Below are 25303 nucleotides of genomic sequence, written 5' to 3' on the forward strand. Positions count from 1 at the left end.
GAAGATCTGTACTAGAAGACATGGCGTGTTGCCATCCGGAGCGTATTAAACATACAAGCTCACTATCCAGGGCCCATTTGGAAGGCTCTGCCTGACATATAAACTGGCCCGAGGCCATCCTAACAGATGGGCACAGATGATGGCAGCGAAGAAACAAAGTACTGTACACCCAACAACTGCAGGGGCCCCAGGCAATGGCTTCAGAAGGGTCTGGAGTGCGCAAAACTTGCATGGCTACAGTTAAAAAGGCGTGTACCATCTGTGGGCTGGATTAATTACTAATATGTAATGAAAAATACATCTGTTGGTGTATGGTGTTGCTCAGAATACGATGAGAGCTGGTCTGCATCAAGTATGGGAGTGTTGCTGGATAGAGAGGAGAGGAAGATGGAGAAATCACTCCAGCCTTCCTGCCTCTGAAGGGATAAATCTTGTAGTACAAAATGTTGGAAATTCAGTAAATTATTTCAAGGTCTTGTAATGGCATAAAATGCCCATCCCAGGGCTGGAAGAACAACAAAATCTTCAGCATGCAATAGCTAGAGCTCCTTCTCCTACCCTGTATCAAGCACGAGCTCTTCATCTTAAAATGTCCCTTCTTTGAATGTCAACAAAAAGCTTCTTGTAATTAGGAAACTGTGGAAATACAAGACACATGATACTGGAAAGCCCAAGGTTGTTTTGTTCCTTTCTCGTTTCCTAGTAATAGGCAAGAGTTGAAACATATGATTATTGTCCCATAATGGCAGGGCACTCTAATCCAGCTGGCAAAACATAAGACTTTAGATATATTATTTTTATGTATTTTTTTTTTCAGCTATGACACATGAACAGCCAGTTTATCCGGGTAACTAAGGACAAAATTTCCATAGAAGATTGTCAAATGTACTTTGCTAACAGTAAAGGATTAAGGTTTAAGGTGCTATTAGGACAAAACAAATATGCAATGAAGAAAAAAAAAAGTCTGGGTATGACATATCCGAGTACACAGAAACTGTTCTCTAAGTAAAAACTTTCAGTTTAGTCCTGATTAAATAAAAAAAAAAACCCAAACCTGCTCCTTTAAAAAAAAAATAAATCACTCTTTATACAGAGTAATCCATACTTAATTGCTCAGTTTATCCTCCGTGCTCTGAGACATCTCATCATGGGAGAGACAACCATGGACTGGAGTAGCTTGAAGCATCTCTCACTAGTCTTCCTGTGATGGTGACTTTCCTTAGTTCTCACCCAAATTCACATATACTCAGCAATTTGGAAATCTACCATCAAATCCAGCCTCAAAATCTTGTTCTCCTTCCTTCTGCTGGAAACGTTCACTGGTCAGACCAATCCTTGAGAAAGACAGGGAGCAAAAACCAGCAACAAGCTATCGCTAAACGCTGAGGTCCTAGAGGAAGGCAACACTACGGAAGAAAGGTCAAGGCAAAGATGTTATGTTTGGTGTTACAACTTCAGTTAATAAAAAGATGTGTGGATAATTCTTTTTTAATCTTATAAACAAGAAAGATTTCAAAGCGCACCAAAGGATCTTCACGTCCCCATTCCCACTAATATCAAAGTGAAGAGAAACTTTCTCATGGCAATGATTTCTCAGCCGCAGATTGAGAAGTACAGCTGAGGACCGGGCAGCACATTTCAGACACTGTCTGAACCAGAATTATTTTCTGCTTCCCATTTTCCACTGCAGAGGGCATTACATTTAGGTATGGAAAAGATTTATTACATCTTATCGAGGATTATAGCTGAACAGATCGTTTTGCTGTGTTGGCACAGGAAAGATCACGTTGATTTATACCATACAGTCCTTTATCAGAGGGCAGGAGGAAGCTGAGCAGCAGACTGGGAAAGGATATGACACCCAATGAAAAAAGTACTTGTAACTATTACACTGAAAGGGTTCAATTAGAAACTATAAAGAGTGCAGCAGATTAACAGATTAAAGCTTTATGTCTCAAAAACATTGTCAGTTGCATATTTTGCAACTTTCTCCCATGGAAAAAAAATGTTAGCTCCTAATAATCAATTTCCTTCGCTTTCTGAAAGCTTTTTAAAGTGTTTTTTGTTTGGGTTTTTTTTTGCTTTTCCTTTTTTCTTTAAAATCAATAATTTTTTGTTGGTTACTTTCTCTCTTCAGACATTCTCCCTTTCTGTAAAAAAAAACAAAAAAATGTTCTCTAATCACGATGACACTCATGTTGCACTGTACACTGAAATCCTACTGGGTTTGTACGTAAAGTTGTTAAACTCCTAACCCAAATCCATTTGGACCATTTTGAACCAGAGTGAAGCATCTCCCTCTCTACCCACCTCCCACCTGGCAAGCTCAGGGATTTTTCATTTCTCAAGCAGCCCTTACTGCACACAGATGTTTATTCCGCAGCATTTCTGGGAAGCTGTACATATTCAAGACGTCAGTAATTGTGTTCCTAAAGCTAAGGAGCTATTAAGTATTTTATCTGATGAGATGGTCTCCTTGTTGTTTGCCCCTAATTGTGGCTATCTCCCAGCTCATCAAAGGGACCGCTGCTCCTTTCGCTCCGGGGGAATGGCTCCATACCATGGTTGATCACTGCAACCCTCTGCCAATGTTAACCAGCTCCTCAGAAAGTTCACACTGCTGAACCTGTAACCATAGCTCTGGGCTTCATCACTTCATTTTACTCATTAGAAGTAAAAGACTCCTTTTTTCCTCAAAGTCTTTGTCAGAATATTATTTAAAAGGAATTTTGAAAGTGATCTGTTTGCTACCAATAGTTAGCTCAAGGATTAAGCTCTCTAAGCTTTTCATACCTGAGCCTTGGATCCTCCCTATTTTTTTTTTTTTTTCTGGAACATAAACAGGCCATAATCATTACTCATACCTCCAAAAATTCTGCTCTGGCTTTCTAGTTAGCTTATTTTTTCTTCAGTCATTTAAAATAGAAAGTCACAATCCAATATTTACATTGCATGCATCGTCGGAATATAAACTAAATTTTGATTTCTAGATACCAAGTGTAACAATCTGTTCCATTTAAACAGCCACCTTTAAATGCCACTGAGAACACCACATAGCCCCTACTTCTGACAGCAGTAACAACTATGTCCTTGGGAAAGTTACAGTGCACTTATAATAATTAAGATGGACATGATTACACAGCACCTGAAAGTAATGCTGTGTTTGGAATACCATGGTAACAAGAGTAATCCTTAATTATGGATATTCTGCAATTGCGAATGCCATTTGAGTTCATGCAGCTAGGCAGATAATTAAGAGCAAGGCCCAGGAATTGCCCACTGCAGAGGGACAGTATCTAGTCAGGGTAAGAGCACAGTCCTGGGGACACAACTGCTGCAGGACAGAAGTGATGAGGACTGCAGAAGTCTTATGTACAACCTCCTACAAACAAACCAGACAGTAAAAACATGGCCAGTTACTAGAAAAAGGACCAAAACATGACAGCTCCCTTCTTCTCTGCTTTCCAGTCAGCTCTGCAGGTGTTGGTTGACTGTGCTACTTCTTCACAGGAATATAATGTTGATTAAATACCCTGAAACCTAAGTATACCTTTTGAGAGTTGCCATCATGAGAAAAAGCTTGAGAGAATAGCTTTTATCTATATATAATATTAACAGGAAAAATATTCCATAAAAAAGAAAAAGTTACCTAGACACCTGACTGAAGTCAAATAAAGATCAAGCCAGAAGGGCAAAGAATCAGAAACAAGAAATTTAGGCAAACAAATGTCCCAATACCACAGAAAAGCAAGCAGGAAAAGCTTTAAGAGAGAGAACTCTGGTTTTTGAGCTCGCTTTTCCCATCAGGGATTCCTGGTGTCCAGCCCCTGCTCTCCATCACCTGAGTGTTGCAGCCAAGCAGTGGGCAGACCAGGCTGGGTACCACACTCCACACCACTGGCTGCTGAACAAAAAGCTTCTCATCAAAGCCCCAGTCCTACAAAAACATAGTCTGGTGTTAAATTTGGCACAAAGGGTTCATTCAAAGCTTGCTGAGGTCCAAACAAACCCACTTTTTTTTTTTTTTTTTTTCCCCAATGGATTTTGGGTGAAGAAATAAGGACTTGCAATCACAAACAACTTTAGACTTTTATGCTCTACTATATTAATATATAGTTGGGTTTGAGCAATGTTAAGCAAATACCTATAATATTACTGGAAGGATTAATAAATGCTGCTCATTGCTTTTAATTTTCAGTCAGTTTCTTTTTAAGAAATAAAACCTTTTGCTCTTCCAGAACAACAGAATGAAGTGAATGAGAATACTGCAAATGAACGTAGTTGGGTTTTGAAAACACCTTGATGAAAATACAGGAAGAAATGTTCATTTTACTTTCACTTTGTTTTAATTAAAATGATGCCTCTAAAGAGATAATAGAAGAATAAATGGAAAGACAACCTAGTGTGTAAAATATTATGATTACCAGGATTACTGAAGCTGAACAACTTGTCAAATGGCAACAGCTAACTTAAGGTTACATACAAATAAATAAAAAAGGGCACTGGCATGTTTGCAAATGTCCTGCAGCAGTTTTAAATAATTTTGAGGTATTTCTAACCCACAGCTGAAAGGACGTACTCTTAACAATTCGGCTATGTGACTGTACCACACCTTTAATCTTGAGCAATGGCAAACTCTTTAAGAATGAAGAACTTGATTTGGTAACCAAAATATAACCAAGTAGCTGATTCTCACATAGCTTTGTCCATAGTCATCCTGCACTTTTCCATAATAAAAAGTCAAACCTACTAAAGTGTTCGGGGGAAAGGGGATGGGGTGGATGGGGGGGATGCTGCAGTAACATAATGGATGGATGCCAACAACTGAAGATCATTTTGATGATGTGACCAGCAGCCAGCTGGTACCCAGGAAGCCATGAAGTGTTACGCTGTGAGGTGTCATGTGTCTCCTCCTTCTCCGTGTGTGGACCTTAAGCATGCACTTTGCACCCCACAAACCTACTGACACGACAGATCAGTTAAACAGCTTCAGCAAATGTATCCAGGTGTTACTTTTAGCAGCTCCTCTGCCCTCTGGGGTGTGGCCATGAACTCCCCGCCCTCTGCTCTAAGACTGGTCAGGGTTGGGTGCAGGTAAAAACAAGGTGAAGCTTCCACATCCAGCAATCCCCTCCTCAAAAATCAGAACAGGCTTCTGCTTGATGACAGAGCTTCCACACAGGTTCTGCCTGCAGAAAGGCCATGCCTTCCTAACTGGATTTTTGCAAAAGCTAGACTCCTACTTCAGCCCTTGGAAAAATCAACTTTTAAATGTGCTTGACAGCAATGGCCGTCTCTGAACAGCAGTTCCCCATCAAGCTGCGGTGCCTGGGGAGCTGGCTGAGCCTCCCAGCTCGCTCCTGCCTTCAGAGGTTTTGCTAAACAGCAGCGTTTTGTTTCCATCCCACAAGAGCCCATAGAGACATGCCAGCTTCGATGCAGCGCTAAAAATCTTTCAAGAAGGGATCTGACATTTTCTTTTGTTCTGTTTTCTATAGTATTTTCTCCTCTGAGAAGGTTACTTGAAGTTGCTGGTGGTGACATTTAGCAAAATCTGAAATATGAATTCATAGGTAGTGGCACAGCACAGGACTGGGTGTCCCACTGGAGGGGCTCTGGCCAGCACACACATAGTTGTTTAAATGCTCTCACAGTTTCAATCTTTGCTGTGCTTTTTTCTCTCTCCCGCACACAAATTAACCCACACGCACCAGTACAGGGTGCTACGTTTTTCCAGAGAGGTTTTTCTAATCTAGTGCTCCATTATAAATCAGAGACATCGCTTCCATCTCACTCTAGCAAAACAGATTTTTGTGACCAAAAGGATGCTTATGCATGCAAATTTTTCCCATCAGTCACAAAAATTCCCCCGAATTCCCTGTGTATAATTATCTCACTGAAAAACACTACCAAATGAATCTGCCCCTAGAAAAAAAGCTGATCAGAAGATAAAAAACAGACCAAGACATCAATAAACTGCCCTTTTTCAGTTATTTATGAAAGGACTCTCTGCGGGGAAATATACAGCACCAATATTCCTGGATGAAAGTTGCATTTAATGCCATTATATTTATTCACTTACACTTCTGTCTACAAAAACCTCAGTACAAGATGCCAAAACGCTCAGTACAACAGAGCTCCCCCTCCTCACTGTGGATGCAGTGGATGCTCTACAGCTCCATTAGCATTCAGAGCCCCACACCATCACATCTTCCAGGCACACAAGTGCATGCTGAGCAAACAATGTAATTCCTATGGCCTGATTTCCCAAAGTGCTGGCTTTCCAAAGAATAACCAAAATCAAAAAGGAGAAACTGGATCTCAGCCTTCCTGCAGAATCAGCAGCAATTCAGACTTTGAATCAAAGTTTTTGTTAACTTAAGGTCACTTTGACTGCATTTTCATCGCTTAAAGCAGAAATGCCTGTATGATCACACCTTTTTTAAATGCAGAAAGAAACACCAGTGTCTTCCACACAGAGGAAAGAAATACCAAGTGTTTATCTCCTTGTAAACATATGACAGCATCTCAATTTCTATCCAGAAACCATTAAATATAATAAAAATCTTTTAACATCTGCTAGCACTGCGTGAATTGCCTGTCCGTGTATTCGCATTTACAAAAGCAGTCAGCAAGTCAGTGAAAAATAAACCAGGAAAATCCTGAAGTGAGCAGAGCTGAGCCTGCCATGTTGAGCAAGCCACATCCATTCATTTTCAAGTGTTTACACCGTTACATCCCATAAAAGATAACAGAAACCTCACAGCCACATTCCTTAAGTAGAAACTATTTGCCAAAATACCCTGAAAATTCACAGCAAGGATTTGTACACACTGGAACTAGCACCCCAATCCCTTGATATGCTTCCTTAAACTCTCCTGTGACAAAAGAAAGCAGAACTCCAAGGACACGGACATGCCGCAGCATCCTGAACACCTCGGCAATTCTGCTTCAGCCATCACCAGAGACTTTGGGCCAGCCTTGGGCTTTCTTCATAAGCTCTCAGTAGCCCTCACTGCTGTGGTTAAGGGTCAGGCTTTCCCACTTTCACCTTCTTTTATTTGCAAAATTGTCCAGGATTATTTTGGGGAACACCCATGTTCGTCCAGCCAACATGCAACTAGGGATATGACATGAACCTTCAGGGGCAGATCTCCAACTTCTCCAAGAAAAATTAGATGTATTTTACATGTTATAGTCACTTCGCACATTTGCTGTAAAACCAATATTTGTCAAAAGTGCCCACTTTTGTGGCACAAGGATAATGTTCCCAGGAGTATCAGACTTTCTACACACAGTCAGGTTTCTTTCAGGAAATCTCAGAAACGTGATGCTGATACACTTACCACTGCATACATGCAAAAAAACCCCTTTTCTGGGTGTGTTTTAAACACTGACCATTTACAACAGCTTGTGCTATTTCGCAAGAGAAGACACAGAGAAAACATCAGTGCATTATATATTTTAAGGTGGCTGAAGTGCAAAGCGTAGCATGCAGATGTGGTAAGGGCACACTGGTACACATCACGTCCCATTTCCGAGCACGGAGGACACCTTTTGAAAGACACATTGAGGGTTCCCAAAGCAGGGAACCCTTTCTCCCAGATGTTTTACCTCTCTCCCAACCCACTTGTGCCCTAAAGGTCCTCACCGGTCAGGGACTGGTCCGCTCCCAGCACATTCCATTCTGCTGGCAGTTTCAGGTGTCGAAACGCCAAAGCCACTTTCTCATCCAAAAAGTCCACATCCGCAGCAGGTGGTCTTGAGCGGTCCAAGAACCGGGTGAAATTCAGTGCCTGCTGGTTGCCAGCGCAGGTGGCCAGAAACTGGGCGGCATCATAGGCTTCATCCTGGACAAACTGGAAATCCTCTTCTGCCACAACCAGAACGGGTTGACCTTCTCTAGAGGCACAGAGTGCTACCTTCACCGTCTCACAGCAGTCATGGCCTGCAGAATAAACACAAGGGAAATGGTAAAAAAAGAACAATTGCATGCAGTGAAGAAACACAACTGAGCGACTCCTTTGACACACATAGTCTTTACATTAAATCAGGGAAGAACAAGTTATTAGGGGTTACAAATCTACATTAAACACTATCTTGAGAATTTATCTATATATCAGAGATAAGTATTTCTTATAGACTTTAAAAGGAAAAGATGTGTAAGTCTTCTCTGTTTGGCACAATATAAACCAAGAAATATAAGCCACTCTTATCTGTCCAGACTATTTTTGATCAGCAACAAGTAAACTCAAGAGCATTAAGTAATTCAACTGAAGATTTTGCTAGCATACCAATGGAAATTACAGTCCAAACAGGCAGATTATAGGGTCAAACTTTTCTTTGCCAGCTCCACAGGACTCCAGTAACTCCCCAGAAACCAGAATCCAAGTGCTGCAAAACTACATACTCCAAACGCTGTCACAACACTTGGCTCGTACATAAAACACTGTAATTTCACCTAAAACAAAGAGCTACAGAGCAGCAACGGCTACGAGAGCGCGACCTGCCCAGGCGTGCCCCGTGCGTGCCCTCGGATCCCATGCTCACCACGGCACCTGCCCTTTGCATTCAGGTTCACATAACAAAACGAAAACTAAGCTGCTTCAGCTAAATAAAAACATGGAAATGGCCACTTTCCATATTTACAAAACAAAAAGGTTGGAAGTTTGATAACTTTTAGGTTTATTTATTTATTTATTTAGGGCACAGGAAGCAAGAGAAAGGATGTCCTGGCATGGCAGCAATCGCATTGCTCAGAAACTAACAAACCCACCCCCCCCCACCCCCCCCAAAAAATAAAAACCAAACACACCTTTTTTGCAATTTTAAAAGGAAAAATATACTCTGTATCCAACATGATCAGCACTTGTAAATGTCAGACATGCCCCTTCAATAATACGGTTTGTGTTTCAAGTTCACCGTGCGGCACAGTTTCTTGTTCCAGTCTCGGACTGACGTCACGGCTGTTTTTGCCAGAACAGCATGGACCCCGCACTAATTACTGGAAAAGCTTCTTTTTGCCCATGACCTCAGCCTACTACTACATTCATGAAACTGCTTAATTAAATACAAAATGACGATTTATTTTTAAAGGCTTGAAGATTCAATTTAAGCCCCTATTTGTGGTCAGTGGGAAAGTTCCCGTCTTGTGTCGGGGGCCCTTTGCTGTTGATTTCCCTGACAAAAGGAGAAATATGTCCCTAATCTTTGTGGTCTTTCAGCCGACCTTCCAAATCTGTTCTGAGGCTTTTGGCATCTATACAGGTTTTGTCTGCTGAAAGAGGCGATCCTGAAGTTAATTGAAAGGTCAAAACCGCTATTAGGACACTGCAGGTAGCACCAAAATTGTGAGACGGGGCTGCGTGGCTTCCTAAGCAGAGCAAAAGCAGCTGGAAAGGTATCAAAGCCAAGTGTAGGGTGAGAGAATGAAAACACATATGGATGTCTCTACAACAGCTCAATTCAACCGGGAGGCTCTGAAGCTGAAAGGTGAGAAAACATCTCTCCTTGCAGCATGGGCGTCTATTAGCAAGAGGATGATGTGAAAGCTGAAGGAGCAGATGTATTAGTATTGATGTTGTAAAAAACAATAAGGGTGGGAAGACCTACTGTTCTTGGTCATATTGCACATATATTTAGAGTTTAATACATCACCAGTCAACAGGACGGGCAGTGGCAGGGATCTCAGCAGACCAGATAAAACCCATTCACAAACTCTACCTGCCCTCCCAGAAGAAGCCTCAAATATTCAAGGGAGAAGTAGGGGGTCGGTATATCTTTGACGGAATTTGCCTTTAATGCAGTTCAGAACTGTACATCCCTCCGCATACACCTTTTTGTTTTGGTCATCTTCCTAAGGACATCAGAAAAAGGAGCAGGTAAGACATTAATTTTGTTTATAACCTCCACAAAAGTAGCGAGTCACACGCAGGTTGTTAAGAAGGCCACGCTATCCTAGGGGAGCTGACTCAAGTGCTGCAAACTTGGCTCACCCTCATGAAGCTTCCTAGAATGCAGAGTTGAAAAAAAACTCATAGTAAAAGACTCCTTGATAGTATGAGAAAAGTTAAAGCTTTGATTTTGTTTTTTAAACTATTTTCTGTCTATTCCCTTAAGAATCCCACCTGCAAAGCAACCTAGAACAGGGCTACTCTGCCAGAAAGCCAGTGGACTTTCAGGGCTGAAGCAGGAGGCAAACGTGGCCCATGAGCAGCACTTTGGGACAGTCATTTCCTTGTCATGAAGCCAAACAACTCTTCTGTGGGACACAAAAGCTCCTCTGTCACAACAGCAACTAGAGAAACCTCAGTCAATACACGTGGCCTCCTTAAACAGGTACATCATGGATGTGCACAAAGTTCCCTTGGATGGAGCATATGTGAAACACCAGACCCAAAATTAAGCAAAGCAATAGACAGCACTGTTCAAGGCAAAGGAAGGTGACAAACAGGCCATGTCCTGATCTGCAGCCAATGATAGTTCTCTTGAAAATCCCACAGATAACTGATACCGCCGCCTTGAAAGGGAGGTGACAGAGCTGACGATCCATTTTCCTCTAACAGGATCAAAGAAGCATCCTGCTAAACCCTGGGGAATGTTCTTCGAAAGGGCAACCGCTCGCAAGGCTTTGATGTTCTCCTTCCCTACATCTGAGAAGATGTCAGACTCGGGGGGGTAAGAGTCTGGGACAGGTTTTGACTTTTGGCAAACAGTTCAAACGAAAGAGGAGCCAGTAAGTAAAGAGCGTGGCCAATACTAAAAAGATTGCTCAAGAGGTCTCGGTCCCCCTGCTTTGAAACCGCTAAAGGAACAATGTAAGCAAACATGTCCCCAATACATGAGCCTTATGCAGGAACCATCGTTGGGGCAGTGCTTCTCTCCACATCAAAGATTGTTGTTTTCTTCGCCTAGACTCATATCTGAACTTCAACAGCCCTTTTCCCCAGAGGATTAGCAAAAGTGAGCTAAGCTTTCTGGCACTCTCAGGAGACAAGTGGTTATCATCTGTAAAACAAGCCCAAATCTGTTTTTATGAGATTAAGTAACTTGTCCAAGATCACAAAGAGCTCCAGGCAATGCCAGAACAGACACTATTGCTCTCCACCATCTCTTTTTCAGCCAGTCTTTCTCCTAATACGGGTTAAGTACCAAGTCATGTGCTTTGCAAGCATTAGGACATTTGACTATCAACTGCTGTAACTCCCTTGGACACCTTCCCCAGAAGTGCAACAAAAAGCTTCTGACTCACTGAAAAGGTGAAAAAAACCCTGGGTGTGTCATGAAGAGCGATGAGCCTATTTATAGCCGATTTATAAAGGTTTGCATTTTGGTAGGCTGAAAACGCACGTAACTGAATAAATCACACACATGAGCGCACCTGCAGAAGGGAATAGAAATCTCCGTGCCTTACAATGCGACCAGGTTCATGATACTGCCCAGCACCCCTCCTGACTGCCTTCAGTCTTCTGCAGAAAACAGGTCCTTTGGCCAAAATAACAATGAAAACCAAATGATGCAATACTGGACACCTCCACACTAGTATCAGCTGGTGGTATTCTAGTTCGAATTTTAGCTCTGTTGACAAACACAGTTGTTCTACTTTGCTGACATCTCAGCCTGCACAGAATAACTTCATATGTATAGCTAGGCTTTACTTCTTCAGACTTTTTTTTTTTGCCAAAGTATGAAATTAGGTCATTTATGCTAGCCTAACTGTGATAAAAGTCAAATAATGGCCCCCTTAATTCTTCCAGCATTTTATCCCATTTATCCTTATGCTCCTCAGCTACTTTAAATTTAGCCTGGAAACAATCCAGTACTTGGAGTTATTTCGAGATGTGCCAGCATTTTACAGGAAAAATACAGAAATGAAAAACAATTACTTCCGTCTGTGCATAGATGGGTGCAATGACTGCTTCTGCTGTGATAAAGTAAATTCCTCATCTTCACGTAAAACCACTCTTCAAAAATTATTTAAAACCAGACAACTCTTCAACTAAAGAATTCCTTACTGGGCCACTTACTGAAACTTGCTCTGGGCAACAGATAGGAACAAAAAATGAAGAACACAGAGTTCTGGTGTCTCTGTCCTTATCTCTGAAGAGATGAGATGCATTGGTATGATAGCACTGCCTCCTCTACACAATAACAAGGCAAAACAATGAGCAGAAGGTGGAGATTTATGAGCCGTAAGTAATTAGTAGACAAGTTAATGTACAGCTTTAGACCTGGTCATCTAATCGGCACCTGTGTCTGTGATCTGGCGTGTGGTTAAAATGGCAGCAGCAAAGCTCTTCTTGTTAAACAAGGCACACATGGAGACAAAACACCCCTAAACAGAGCTTTACTAAAATATGATTTCATTTCCTACTCCTCTAAAAGTGGAAATCCTGTCCAAACCTCCTATTTTCAGAATTCACATTTGTTTTATCAAACAATGGGCCCCCAGCCTGGGTGGCTATTTAAAGTCCTTCTGGAAGCACATGTTTGGGTTTGCCTGGTAGGTGACTAAGGACTCCAGCGCTAATTGAATCCTCCAAGTTACCACGATGGGGCTGGGTTGAAAGAAGTCTTACGAAGCGATTTAAGCAGGCCAGGAACACCAGACAACAAACGTGGTGAATCTCATGGAGTGTCTTGGATTTGCACCCACGAGATGTTGCCATCTGGTGGCTCTATAGACAGGGAAGCCAAGGGATCTCCTGTGCTGCTTTTCTGCTTCAGAAATCACAAGTTCTGATTCTGAAAATCAGAGCCCACATTTGAAGTGCATTTGTGTGATTTACACAGTTACTGTATTCACTCTCGCAACACAGAAAACCTTATGAAATACATAGGCACAGTACCAGTAACAGACAGGAGCTTTTGTTTTTCCTTTTAAACGCTTGACTACTAATATGGAGAGTGAAGAAAGGTTTTTCTAAGGCCCTTTATACTGCAGATGCCCTAAAATCTACAGAAGTTTAAGACCCCACACATTACACCATAAATAATTTCAATAGAGATTCAATCACTTTTTCCTGTGACTGATGTCATCTACAACTGGCATCATTTCCTTTTAATTACACTGCCTAGAGGAATTAAGTACACCAAAGAAGATGGACTGCAAAAAGTCTTCTTGGCTATGCTGTTTTATTCTATTTTAGGGGTTTTTTTTGTTTCATAATTAAGAGTATTTTCAAATCCACAACTGGTACTGCCAAGTGGTCATTTGTTATGCAACTTGTTTACCCTTTTGGTCTACCAGTACAAAGATCGTGTTTCATGAAATATAGCTTTTTCTATGAAAAGTTGTTTCCTAGGGGAAAACACAGTCTGTGGTAAAAGAGAATAAAACATGAACATATGTAAACAATTTCACAATAAAATAAAAGTTTGAAATGAAGATATTTCCAAGCTAATTGAAATTTTAGTCTATCCTCTTAACTCGCAGGAAAAGAAGTAGAGGAAAAAATAACCCGAGTAGTACAGGAATTAAGAACAAGTAAAAGACCAAACCTACTTCTCCACTGTAGCTTAAGCACAGAGAAAGCTCCCTGTGGGTCAAGGCATTTGGAGTAAATAGGAGCATTTCAGCCCTACAGAAACCGCAGGCAGCCACCTACCAGCAGAAACTCAGTCTCTCAGGTCCTTTTCGTGCCTCTAATTTTGCCCTTCCTCCCCATACAAGAATCCCACACCTTCTGAGATCAACCAACGAGAAAAAGTGGTTTAGGTATTACAGAGCAAAGGCTCAGAGTGGTACAACACATTTCAAAGCTACACACAAAGGCAATTACATCTCACAAAATTATTTATTGTTTCGGTGACTCAGCTTATCAATGGGGTATTCCTTACCCTTCACTTAATTCGTGTCCAATAACGCAGCCATTACCGTGAGGACACACAACCTGCGCCGGACGCACCACACAAACACTCCAGCTCCCAGCACACCAGGTCATTCTGTGAGCTTGTTCTCCCCAAATCTGCCTGAGAGCTCCCCAATGCCAAGATGCCTCCACTGCCTATGGCAGGCTGTGCTCAGGGCTTTTGGCTCACACGGACAGGGATGAGGTTGCTCCTTCTTTTGTTGGTTTGTTTGCCCGATCATGATTTGAGGCTTTTCATTATAAGATTTATTTTTTTTCCCATGCAGGGAAAAAGCTGCTCTAGCAGCAGAGGCAAGTGACGAGGCTGTTGTCTTGGAGTTAAGTTTAACCTGCCTGCTTTAACACAGACCTTCTACACCACCATGTGCCTTCTGCTTGGCCATTCAATGTCTCAGTTACCCTCCCTGTTCTGCAGAGATGCTGGGAAGAAAGAAATATATTAAAGATTATGACAGTGTCAGTTACTACCGTAATGATTTGCTGAAAAGCTCAGTTTATGACCAACACTAAGTAGGATGAGCATCCATGGCATAAGCGGACACATCCATCCCCAACAGCACAATTTCAGCAGCAATAACAGTTTAGCTACAGCAGCAGAGCTGCCATAATCTCTCTGCATCCTTCCCCGCTCGACCTTTGGTATTTTCTTAATACACAAACGCCAGCAACAAAGCTTTTGCAACTAATGATATCCAAACTAGAGCAACACCCACTGCCACAGCATCCCCTCCTGCCATGCAAATAGACCTTAAGATGGGAATTGGCTGATGAGACAGTGTTTAAAATTGTTCTGCAGAACTACAGGGTGCCTCTGGTACCGAGGAAGACTTCTTCAGTTATGGAGAAATTGAACCAGATCATTTAGAAATAGAAGAATTTTAACAGAGACAGTAAAGCAATAGTTACATAAAGTTTTGGTACTTTTTCACCAAGACAAACAAACTTAGTTGGAGGACGTAACGCGCTTTGTCCTTAAGCTGGGAAAAGAACCCCTGGGAGCACACAAAGCATCATCTGCTGCCTAATGCCTTGTAACTCAGTAGTTTACTCTGATACTTCAAGTTATGACAGATCAGCTCAGATGAGAATCTGTTTCTTATAAGGGGAAATTATTTCCCTTAAATTCATAACACAGTCAATAGTGGGGCAGTATAACCACCCCAGTCCATCCCAACCTTCAGAGTAAGTGCAAAAATAAAAGTAGTATTTCACCCTTGGATTGACTTCAGAATCTACATTTAACCACAACTTCAGGTAAAATAAAGCTGGTCCCATAAACTTACAATCAGAAAACCTTTATTTTATTCTGCACAGAAATAAAAGCATATATTTGAACAGCACTGTTATCAATATATATTCAGTGCTTAAGGCTGATGATAAGGGCAGCATAAGAAAGAGGCAAATTGCTCTAGTAATTATATAAAATGCAGCAGTTATTTGACTCTGCAATTGTAAGCTTTTACTTCGGCAAAGTCTTTCAAGGTTATAGAGAATTTTCACGCGCAGTGAGAATTTAGAAGTTATTATGACATTCTCTATTTCCATTCCATTTTATTTAATTTCTCATCTAAAAACACCTTAAAGTTGTTGAGATTTTTGTAATAAATGGGATTTTTCTCTCAAAGCTTTTCTAAAACATCCTACTTAATTTTGGCAGCAGATGTAATCAAATCACTTCTCTTTCAGTTTTTTGTATGCCTTCATACACCACCCAAACTCCTGACAAAGTCAAGAAAAAGAAATTAAAATCTGGTTTTGTTTTTACATTAGCTTTAACTGAATTATGGTCACCCCAGCCCCTGATGGACTTCATCTGAATTCCCCTGGGGACTATATGAAAGTAAGGACTTGGGACGAGGATGAGAGAAGAGCCTCCAAGCCCAGAAGGGAGCAGAGGAGGTTCAAACGAGGCTGGTGGAAGGGACCAGTTCGCTCACAAATGAATCAGCCCTTCTCCATCCACCTGCGATGTCCCCATGGAGCGGTTGTCCTCCCAGGCATGTGCAACACGTCTGGCATTGCAGGGACAAATGAAGGATGCTCAAAGCTGGGAGTAAAGGACGAGATTTTGGCGAAAAGCTGTTTGCAAGAGTTTCCTTGCAGAGTGGTTGCAAAGTGCCCGAGTCTGGATGTTTGAACAAGGGCTGGTCTCCCCACACAGTGTCTCTTGTTCACGGCTAATCCTGCAGCGAGGTCAAATAACGCCAGCTCTGAGTCACCACAACCATCTCCAAGGCAACTGGCCGAATATACAGTGTAAACACAGGATTACAGATTCACTGTTGAGTTCAGGAAGGAGGAGGAGGAGGAGGAAGAAGAAGATCTGGGCTGAAATAAGTCATGCTCTTATTGAAATCAGAGTGCTCCGTGCTGAAGCAACACTGGACAAATGCATCAGTGGCAGTGGAAGAAATGAAAAAATCCTTTCCTCCCACTTTGCTTCTCCTCAGCACCCCCTTCACAACTAAACTGTTTTTTTTTTTTCCTCAAGTTGTTTCTTCAAAATGAGGTACAAGCACAACAGATGGAGTTCTCCCAACGGTTCCTTACATCCAAGATGTCACTTTTTCCCTCACAACGTGGCCCTGGACAGTGCTACCTGGCAGGAATGGGACTACCTTTCTGAAAGGTCCATTAAATCTTTGCCTGATACAAGCTGTATTTTGGGACAGCACCCATCCCTATGTAGTATTCCATGCCACAAGATCACGATTCTACTGGGTCAAAAAAAAAAGCCCATTACAACTAAAACAACAACTGAGAGCAATTTTCTCCTTTCCCTTTGAATTAAGAGCAGATTTCCCAGTGACAAAACAAGTCCCAGGGAGCCCTCCCCAGTGACTCAGGTACACTTGGGGCTGGCAGAGCCCACAGCATCATCCTGGGTACCACCAGGCAGCCACTGCCCCAGCCACATCCACCGCTGCTCTGAGAACATCAGGGGCAGCAGCGACAGGAAAACATTGCTCCTGCTTGGAAATCCCATCAAGTGTGCTGGTTCCAGCGTGGGCTGAAGGGGAACACTGAAGCTTTTCAGTTCTTTTCTTGGCCATGCAGCCGCGGTCCCAAGGAGGAGGTGAGGTCACTGCTAGCAGGGCTGGCAGAGCCCTGCGCCCGTCACACAAAAACAGGGAAGGAGCCACCTCTTCTCTCTCCTCTGTGAGCAAATCAGCACTAACCTAATTGATTGCACAGGGCTCCAGTTGTCAGTAATTGTAAAAAGACTTGGCTTCCCAAGCCGTTTGAACAACCCAAACAGCACAAACAGAGGAGGAAATGAAAAAATACCGTGGCCAAATTTTAGCTACTCATTCCCAGGAGGAAAAACTCCTTAGCCCAAATTTTACTTGATGTGCATCTCTCATAAAACAATACTTATGAGAAAGATAAAAAAGCAAACCCAATAAATGCACTCGACCACTTAAACTATACTCTGTATAGTGAAAATGTCAGGCGTTTTTCTCACACTAGCATCAAAGTGCTGCATAGCAACAAGTCAAATTGAAAGGTTAATGGTAAGGACTGAAGCCTGGACCATGCTAATTCCCACGGTCCTGAAGTCATGGAAGGAAAATGTTGCGCTGATTTGTTTGTTAATGGCATGAAAGCTTAACAAGAGTGGTGGGCTTTAATGTGAAAAACCACCCCGTCTGAACCGGCTGTGCTGGAGGGACGGCAACAAGCATCGTATCTTGCCTGCCATCGCAAAAACTTCAGAAACTCTGTGTTGGCTCTGATCGGTATGGCAGAATTTTGGGGAAAAGGCTTGTATTTCACCAGGACCACTGCAATGAACCTCAGAGAGTTAAGTAGATCCTAAGTGTAGCTAGAACTTACAACATTGCTTGGACAACAGCATCTCTAACCTTGCAAACGTGTCTTCTGTTATCTTGCTCACGTTCAAAAGCTTTTTGCTATGTATGAATACAACCGTGTATTTTCTTCATTAGAATCCTACAGTCACACGTTAAATAATTGCAATCTCAGAGCACATAATTGTAGAGAAATCAAGCAAGAAATTTTTAAAAGGCAAAAGCGGTCATGCGAACCGCGTGTTCTACTCTCAATGAAAGTGTAAATGAGGAAAAAGATGACCAACAAAACAAGCATTACATTTAGGTCCACTTGAATTAACTAAATTTCATAGACTGATATACAAAGAAAGGCAATTGTTTACCAGGAGAAATCGTCTCCAGACTCCCAGGATTAATCTTTCTTGTGCTTGTGCAGTGTTGGACAGTTGACCCGGTGAAGACTAAGTAAAAAACTACATCATCTTCAACTTGATCTTCCTCAGTCAGCTGCACTGTAATAACAGAGTCACCCTAGGGAAAAGGAAATAAAAAAAAATAAAGGTTAGGTTTATATTTGCAAGAACTACATTATATAAAATAAAACTTCTCTACCTCCAAGGCTCCTGCTTCCCATTCATACACTCCCTTCACATGACTCTGGGCCCATCCCAATTTTCAGATAAGCAAGTCATCCTTAGCATGCCTTGTAGCATCACAGCCAGCCAACCAGCTAGGAAGTATGTTGAGCACAACTCTGGGAAGAGATACATAGACATCTCAAAGGTATATTCAAAACACCAACTTAATATGGTGAAGTCATGCCAAGTCTGACAAACACAAGTACATATAACCACACAGGATTTCTTTTATACACACATATACATATCACCAACGTATACTTAGCTAAAACAAAACAAGGATAGCAGCCTAAAGTTGCCTCCATCTTCATAAGCTTTAACAAGCTAATTCCCCAATTCTTGCCTGAATGTTCACATTTCCCCCTGCCAAGCTGGCCACTGTGTTGATAGTTCTAGTGTAATCAATTTAATCACTAAATGCATCTCTCATCCTCAATCCATAAAGACACAAAGATATGAAAGGTTCATATCCGCTGAGAATTTTTCCACCTTCCTTTCAAAAAAACCCCCAACCTGTGTCTGTACAGACGGAGGTAGCTTTTCTCACTCAGCACCCATAAGCTCATGCCCTGGTGAAATGCTCTGTACGTTATTAAAACCAACTTCAGGCCCTGAAAAGAATGTGTTTTGATCTGTTTGTTGAACGCTCCTGCTTAGTTTTAGGGAGGCTTTTGTTTCAGTATCGCAGCACATTCTATCATTTTGCTCATCTCTTCTATCAGCAAAAATTATGTTAATAAAAGGCACACGTTATCATCATTAACCCAGCACAGGATACAGTAAATACACCTGCAATTCATACAGCTGCACAGGCAACAACGGGAGCAACATCCGCCAACTTCAGTTTTCCATGGGGAAGGGAAAACAGGAAAGAAGGATGGTTTGCAGCTACTACAGCACTAAGTGAAGCATGTTCATTTATCTGCCCAAAGAATTACATAAACTATGAGACACTGAGAACAACAGACTGTGAAGTGACCTTCTGCCCCTTTTCTATCAAGATCAAAACCAGTTGGATGTCCCAGTTTTACACTGCAGCTGCACCAGCCAGCTCTCTGCCCCCACCCCACTGAGCATATGGTTAAGGCTGCAAATCTGGAAAGGATATTTTTAGTATTATTATTACTATTTTTGCAGATTATGTAATTGTAATTTGCATATCCAACAGAAAACGCATGTTATTTCATTTAAAACCTTCTCCTATTGCAGAAAAAAACCTGGACTTCCAAGTCTCCCATACACTCGTGTGCATTAGCATCGCTTCCCACGCTCCATCTCACTTCTCCCCCCGCTTTCCATCATCCCAGCTCCTTTTACACCCCAGCAAAGTTTCCTTCTCCCAAGTTCATGTCCAGTTCTCTTCTTCTGATCTGGCCCGTCTGGTCCCTCTTGCCAGGGGCAGGACTGCACCTTGTTTTGATAGAAACAAGGTTTTGCAGTGCAGTACACAACCTGCCCCTGGTCTTAAAAACATATGGGTCAGACTTACAACACACTGGAAAGCAAACCATGAATTCACAAAAAAATAAATGGAGCACTGAGACTAGTTTGCATTTCCAGAGGTTGCAGAGTTACACTTGAGGAAGGTCTCACATGATAATATCAGACCAGACTTCCAGCTGGGGATAAAAGAACCATGTAGCAAAAGTATATATTGTATATAGCCAGTGTTAAAATAAAAACAGGTGCAAAAAGAAATAAATCAAGCTTTAAATTCAAGCATGACCAGTTCACATGCTGAGTTGAAAACTAAATATTCCATTTCAAGCAAATGGATCCAGTTTTGAGCGGATGTTCAAAAAAACAAAAGCTGGAGTTTGAACCTACAAACCCTTTGTGCTTTGATTTTTATATCTGTCTTTGTTCAAACGGTTCCTCCCTTAGGGCATGAACATACAAAATACTTAAATGGACTTAAAATGCAGGTGACATTTCAGGACGCTTATCAACAGGGCTGGCAGTTTAAAGTGGTAACCGTTAAAGGAATTTAAAAAAAAAATTTAACTTGGAAATCAAGCATAGTTAGTTCGAATGCATGTGAGAAGACACCTGTCTATCCACCTGAAACAGTCAGTTCCATTTCAAGGAAAAGCAAATTAATTTGCAGCATTATTGCAAAAGCTAATGGGTATATTTAGTTATTGATAAAAAATATGTAAATACGTGTAAGGAGGCTCAACACCAGAGGGGTTCCACATAACTTGAAATCTGTCTAAGCCTGGACTTAAATCAAGATAGCTGAACGTCTCATATAGATACATGAACTTCAAGTGTGGAAAAGTCTGACCTAATTTCAAAGGCGGTTCTGCTTTGGGAGGTGGTTAGACCAGATGACCTCCAGTGGTCCTATCCAGCCACAACTATTCTATTTATATTTAAATTCAGTTCTTGTTTAAGGCTAGGGGAAGCACAAATTATCATCAGCTGATATCAACTGGAAAGGCTCTTCAGCTGTGTCTAAGTAGCACTTTATGGCAGGACAGTCACCACCACCCTGCTCCTTCCTCCTCTTCTAAAGGACCCTCCAGCAAAAGACCAAAGGGGAACACAGAATATCCTGAATATCCTTTTTTCTTTTTTAATTGAAATTTTAAGTTGTGTCCAAATATCTTCAGCAAGATTGAGAGCATGTGTGCTTCAGGTTTCTTACAGGTGTCTGAGCTACCTCTGGGCTGTTCTGTGTATGGTACAGCTCACTGTGCACGATGGGATCCTAGATCCCAGATGGAAAAGAGCAAAGCACCTTCAATGCACATCTTTACTTCCCAGTTATTAACAATTTTGTTGTCCACTACCAATTTCAATTTGGTTTTTAAAGGTTACATTGAAACAACTTATTTATTTGAAAAGCAAATAAATAACGCACAGAATGAACCCCTCTCTTTCAAGCATGTTTGGAGTTAAAGAAAATCAATTACAAATGCAGCCAACCCGTACAGAAGACTTTCCAACAGTACCATTGCATTCAGCCTCCAAAAACATTTTAATTGAAGTATGTTTACCTTTATTCATTTAATGTTGTCCAAAAAATGTCATCTGTTCAGTATCACTGCCACACAAGGTGGTTATTATAACCCCGCTTTCATCCCAAATGGCTAGAAATGGGAGGCCAGCCTGCCAATATCCCTTTGGTGAAAGTACAGGCAGATCAAAGCCGTTCTCCGAACGCTCCAACAAATAAGAATAATTTAATTTCAAAACTAGTTTGGATCGACTAATATTTACTTGGCTTAACGCCCATTGGAAATGAAAACATTCCATTTTGGTCCGTTCATGAAAGAGGTCGCCCTCTCCCTTCGTTCGGATCTGAAAATCTCTGGTTTCAGACAGCTGTAATGGGATGCAAAAAAGGTGGATGTGGCTCTTTCCTCTGAATATATTCCTGTTGTCAAACCAAAGGGAGAAAGCGGAAGGCTTGTCTCAGCAAGGGATGGGTTTAAAGCAATGACCTTAGACTTGAACCTACTATAAAACAATTCAGAAAGTAATTTTAGTGTGGCACATCTCTGAACCTTTGGCTTAGATAAGGCAGCAGAAATATAATTATCTCTGAAAAGGCTCAAATACTGTTATTATGTCTAAAAACCAAAACTAGATAGACGATGCACCTGTTTGTCAGCATATTTCTACCTTTTAGGTATTTGTTTTTCCAGTGCTGGATTTATAAAGGCACAGGGACTGCATGTAGGCAAAGTACAAGCAACTTTGAGGAATCATTTCTTCTTCCTCAGACTTGGTTTCCATGTCTGTAAAAATTATTTACTTTCAAAGGGTTTTTTTTAATAGATTACTTCAGCAATATTTGGAAGTGACAATGAAGCAAACAACACCTCTAAGCTCAAAAGGATAAAGATCACTTATGTTATATAGCTGAAAAACACTATCCACTTTCCAAAAATAAATAATTGTTTTAAGCACATGAAGACATCTTTCTTTTCCACTTCAGGTTCTGGAAATCTTTCTGGTTTTGCAGAACTGGGACCATAGGGACAGTTCCAGCAAATAAAGAATTCAAGATGAAAACCAGGAGTAGAGCTGGCCGGGGGCATTTTCCCTGAGGGATATCGGCTCTGCCAGCAACAGGTACATTTCTCTACAATGGATGATGAAGGGAAAAATATCCTTATCATGCTGGCTAACAAAGTTTAAAGTTGTGAAGCTGTATTTTTATAGCTGAAGCATGTGATTTCTAAGCTGGCTTTCCCCCCATGGTTCATACTGGGAATTCTGAAGTACGTTATCTAACCCACTAACCACCCACTCTGACTTCCACACACACAGAGTCTAAAAATACTTATGAAAATGAAGCATGTGTTAGATAGCAATACTGAAGCACTCAAGCATTACTTTAGCATTCTGTTTTTAACGAGAAAACACTAACAACCAGTAATCCTGAATTTGTTCTTTACAGAAAAGCAAAATTGCTGCTGATGACCATTGCTATCTCCAGCTGTTTTTTCATGCAGGTAAAGCCCAGCCAGTGATGGAAAGTCCATGTGTTAGAAAGCTTAGAGAGGCACATACAAGGAAAGAAACCTTCCTCCCAATATATTTCCTTTTAAAGAGCTGTTGTAGACTTCAGCGTTACGATGCTTTATTAAAGGGGCTGGATTAGGTGCTAGATTACATGAGTAAACGTAACCTGCCACTGCAACGAATTTTGTTTTGTTTCCGCTATTCATGCCATGAATCAGATTCTTCTTGGGTCAATGCTTATTACATTGTGTTGGGACACAAAAAGAGAAGCATGCTTTTGAAACAGATTTTTTTTTTCTCCATTTTGGGAAACTCTAAACAGCTCCCAAGAGAGCTGCACTGTACCCAGGAGGACAGCACAAAATCACAGCTGTGGTTTCTTCCTCCTCCTTCAAGGAATTCAGGCTTACTGGTACCTTTATTTATCCATTTTTAGATGGAGCTGGACGTGCTGTTACCCCAGCTAGTGAATGACACAGAGTACACAGGATCAGGCTGTAATTACAGCAGGATGCAAGTCCTTTCACATCCCTGCGCTTTCCCATCAATGAAATGGGAACACACTGAGTATTTTTCACCCAAATTGTGTTGAAAGGAAAACCTGTCTTTTCAATCATATGACATTTTCTTTGGAAAGTGCACAGGACTGACAATAGTTAAGTTAGACAAAATCAAAAGGAAAGTTGAGACTATTCCACCTCAAATTGAAAATTGTAGAATACCTGAAATCAGCTGGAGGATGGAAGAGGCAACTTTAGAAAATGTAGCCAAAATCATCCCACAAGAAAAAAAAGTAAAATATAATTTTTTATATGCTCTATGAGATCCATTACCATCTACCTCTGCCAGTACACAGTACACAACAGCTAAACCTTTGCTCCCAGTCAGTGTCCATGTCTTGGCTGAGTATCCTGGAAAATCCTTCCCATCTAAAGTTACCTGAGGTTGGTACAAACATGTTCTTAACCCCCTGGAGAACCACACCTGGAAAGGACATGGGCAGCACATGGGACACACTGACATCTCCAAGGAGAACACAAGACCAGGTACGGCTGCATGGGCTCCTGATTGCAGAAGAGTTTGGGCAACACCTTTTAGAGCAAACATGACAGTCCTCTCGTCTCCTGGAATAACCCTTCTGATTGAGAAAGGACCGGATCTCAGTTTTCCCAGGTCTAAGTGCTCCAGCTGGTCAGACACAACGCAGGCACCAAGCACTATCACAGCTGGCTCATAAAACCAAGGGGAAAAAAAATAACCTACATCCAGCAAACTCTTCCAGGCTGCTATTCCAGTTAACAGAAGATGAGCAGCTCAGCCCAGAGGAGTGAAATCTGAGGACAGGTCATACCCACAAAGCATCCAGCTGAATTCCCTTCCCTTTCTGCCTTCGCGTGGGGCAAGTTTGTAACAGCACCTCAATCTTGAATGCATTTTTCTTCTTGGGAACAACATTAAGGCCTGGATGTTGCTTCCTGGTACTTCCAGGTGCTGCAATGATGCTATTTGGAACATTCAGCCCTTTCTGTGTATGTGACCACTTACTCTGCAAGCTCCCAGCACACATAGATAAAAGGAACAGACCAAGGGACAGGGTCAGAGGTATCTGTTACGGCAACATAACAGCAGTCAATACAGACATCCTCAGTTTCACCAGAACATATTGACTCAGAGGAGCATTTAATAGAAAAAACCCAAAACAAAACATCAAAAGCAGTTTATTCTGCAGAACTTCCAGTCCCCAGAAACGAAGGTAGGGCTGTGAAATCTGTCTGAACACGAGCAGCTCGAGAAATCCCTCCTTGCCTGGAGACATCCCCCTTGATAAAGGCAGTGACCTGGGTCAGGAGCATGGAGAAAGATGGATGTTGTTCAGCTGGAGTGTTGCAACCTCCTGCAGATAAGGCCTCCAGGGAGAGACTCCAGTAATAAACAGAATGGCAAGCTGCCAAGTTTGGGGTAGATTTGGGTCCTTTTTCATAGTCAATGACTTAAAACTTCTTGGTCTTAAAGAAGCATGAAGCAAAGAGAAGTTTTTTTCTTGTTTTCTTAAAATAAATAATTTTTTTAAAATCACAAGGGAAGACAAGAATGACTACAATGTTAAAACAAACAAACAAACAAACAAAAAATCCATCTCCAAACCTAGCTTTGTTTGCCATCTAAATTAACAGCATTGCTATAATTTCTGTTAGCGAAGGGTTTCAGATTAACAGAACAAATAGTGAGCCATTCTGTGATAAGAAACGCAGGTTTTTGCAATGCAGTCTCTTACCCTCATGAAAATAAAACTGCGGACCGTAATGTCTTGCCCACAGGTCACCAAAAGAGCAGAACGATGGCACAAGTTTTTCTGCCAGCCCACAGAGCAACTCAAGGTGGTACCTGCTAGATTTCGTTAACACTGCACTTAACTAAGGGACCTCCTCTTCCAGTGCTGGCCACAAAGCCATGACCGAAACACTGACATGTATGTTAAGTAAATTTCTTCTCTCCACCACTTTCTTCCCTCCAAGGTGAGAAA

At 41.6% G+C, this 25303-nt stretch overlaps 1 protein-coding gene across 6 annotated transcripts in view; it reads right to left on the bottom strand.

Moving 5' to 3' along the window:
* AKAP13 (A-kinase anchoring protein 13) overlaps window positions 1–25303 on the bottom strand; it is a 215089-nt gene that overhangs the window by 118415 nt on the left and 71371 nt on the right. For all 6 annotated transcript variants that reach the window (XM_082061426.1, XM_082061429.1, XM_082061428.1 and 3 more), the window contains 2 exons: window positions 18049–18196; window positions 7652–7948 (listed from right to left, as the gene is read on the bottom strand). In XM_082061426.1, the coding sequence (XP_081917552.1) occupies window positions 7652–7948; window positions 18049–18196 (445 nt within the window). The remainder of the gene's footprint in view (window positions 1–7651; window positions 7949–18048; window positions 18197–25303) is intronic.

This window comes from Streptopelia decaocto, assembly GCF_964273445.1.
Source record: "Streptopelia decaocto genome assembly, chromosome: 9".
Lineage (NCBI taxonomy): Eukaryota > Metazoa > Chordata > Aves > Columbiformes > Columbidae > Streptopelia > Streptopelia decaocto.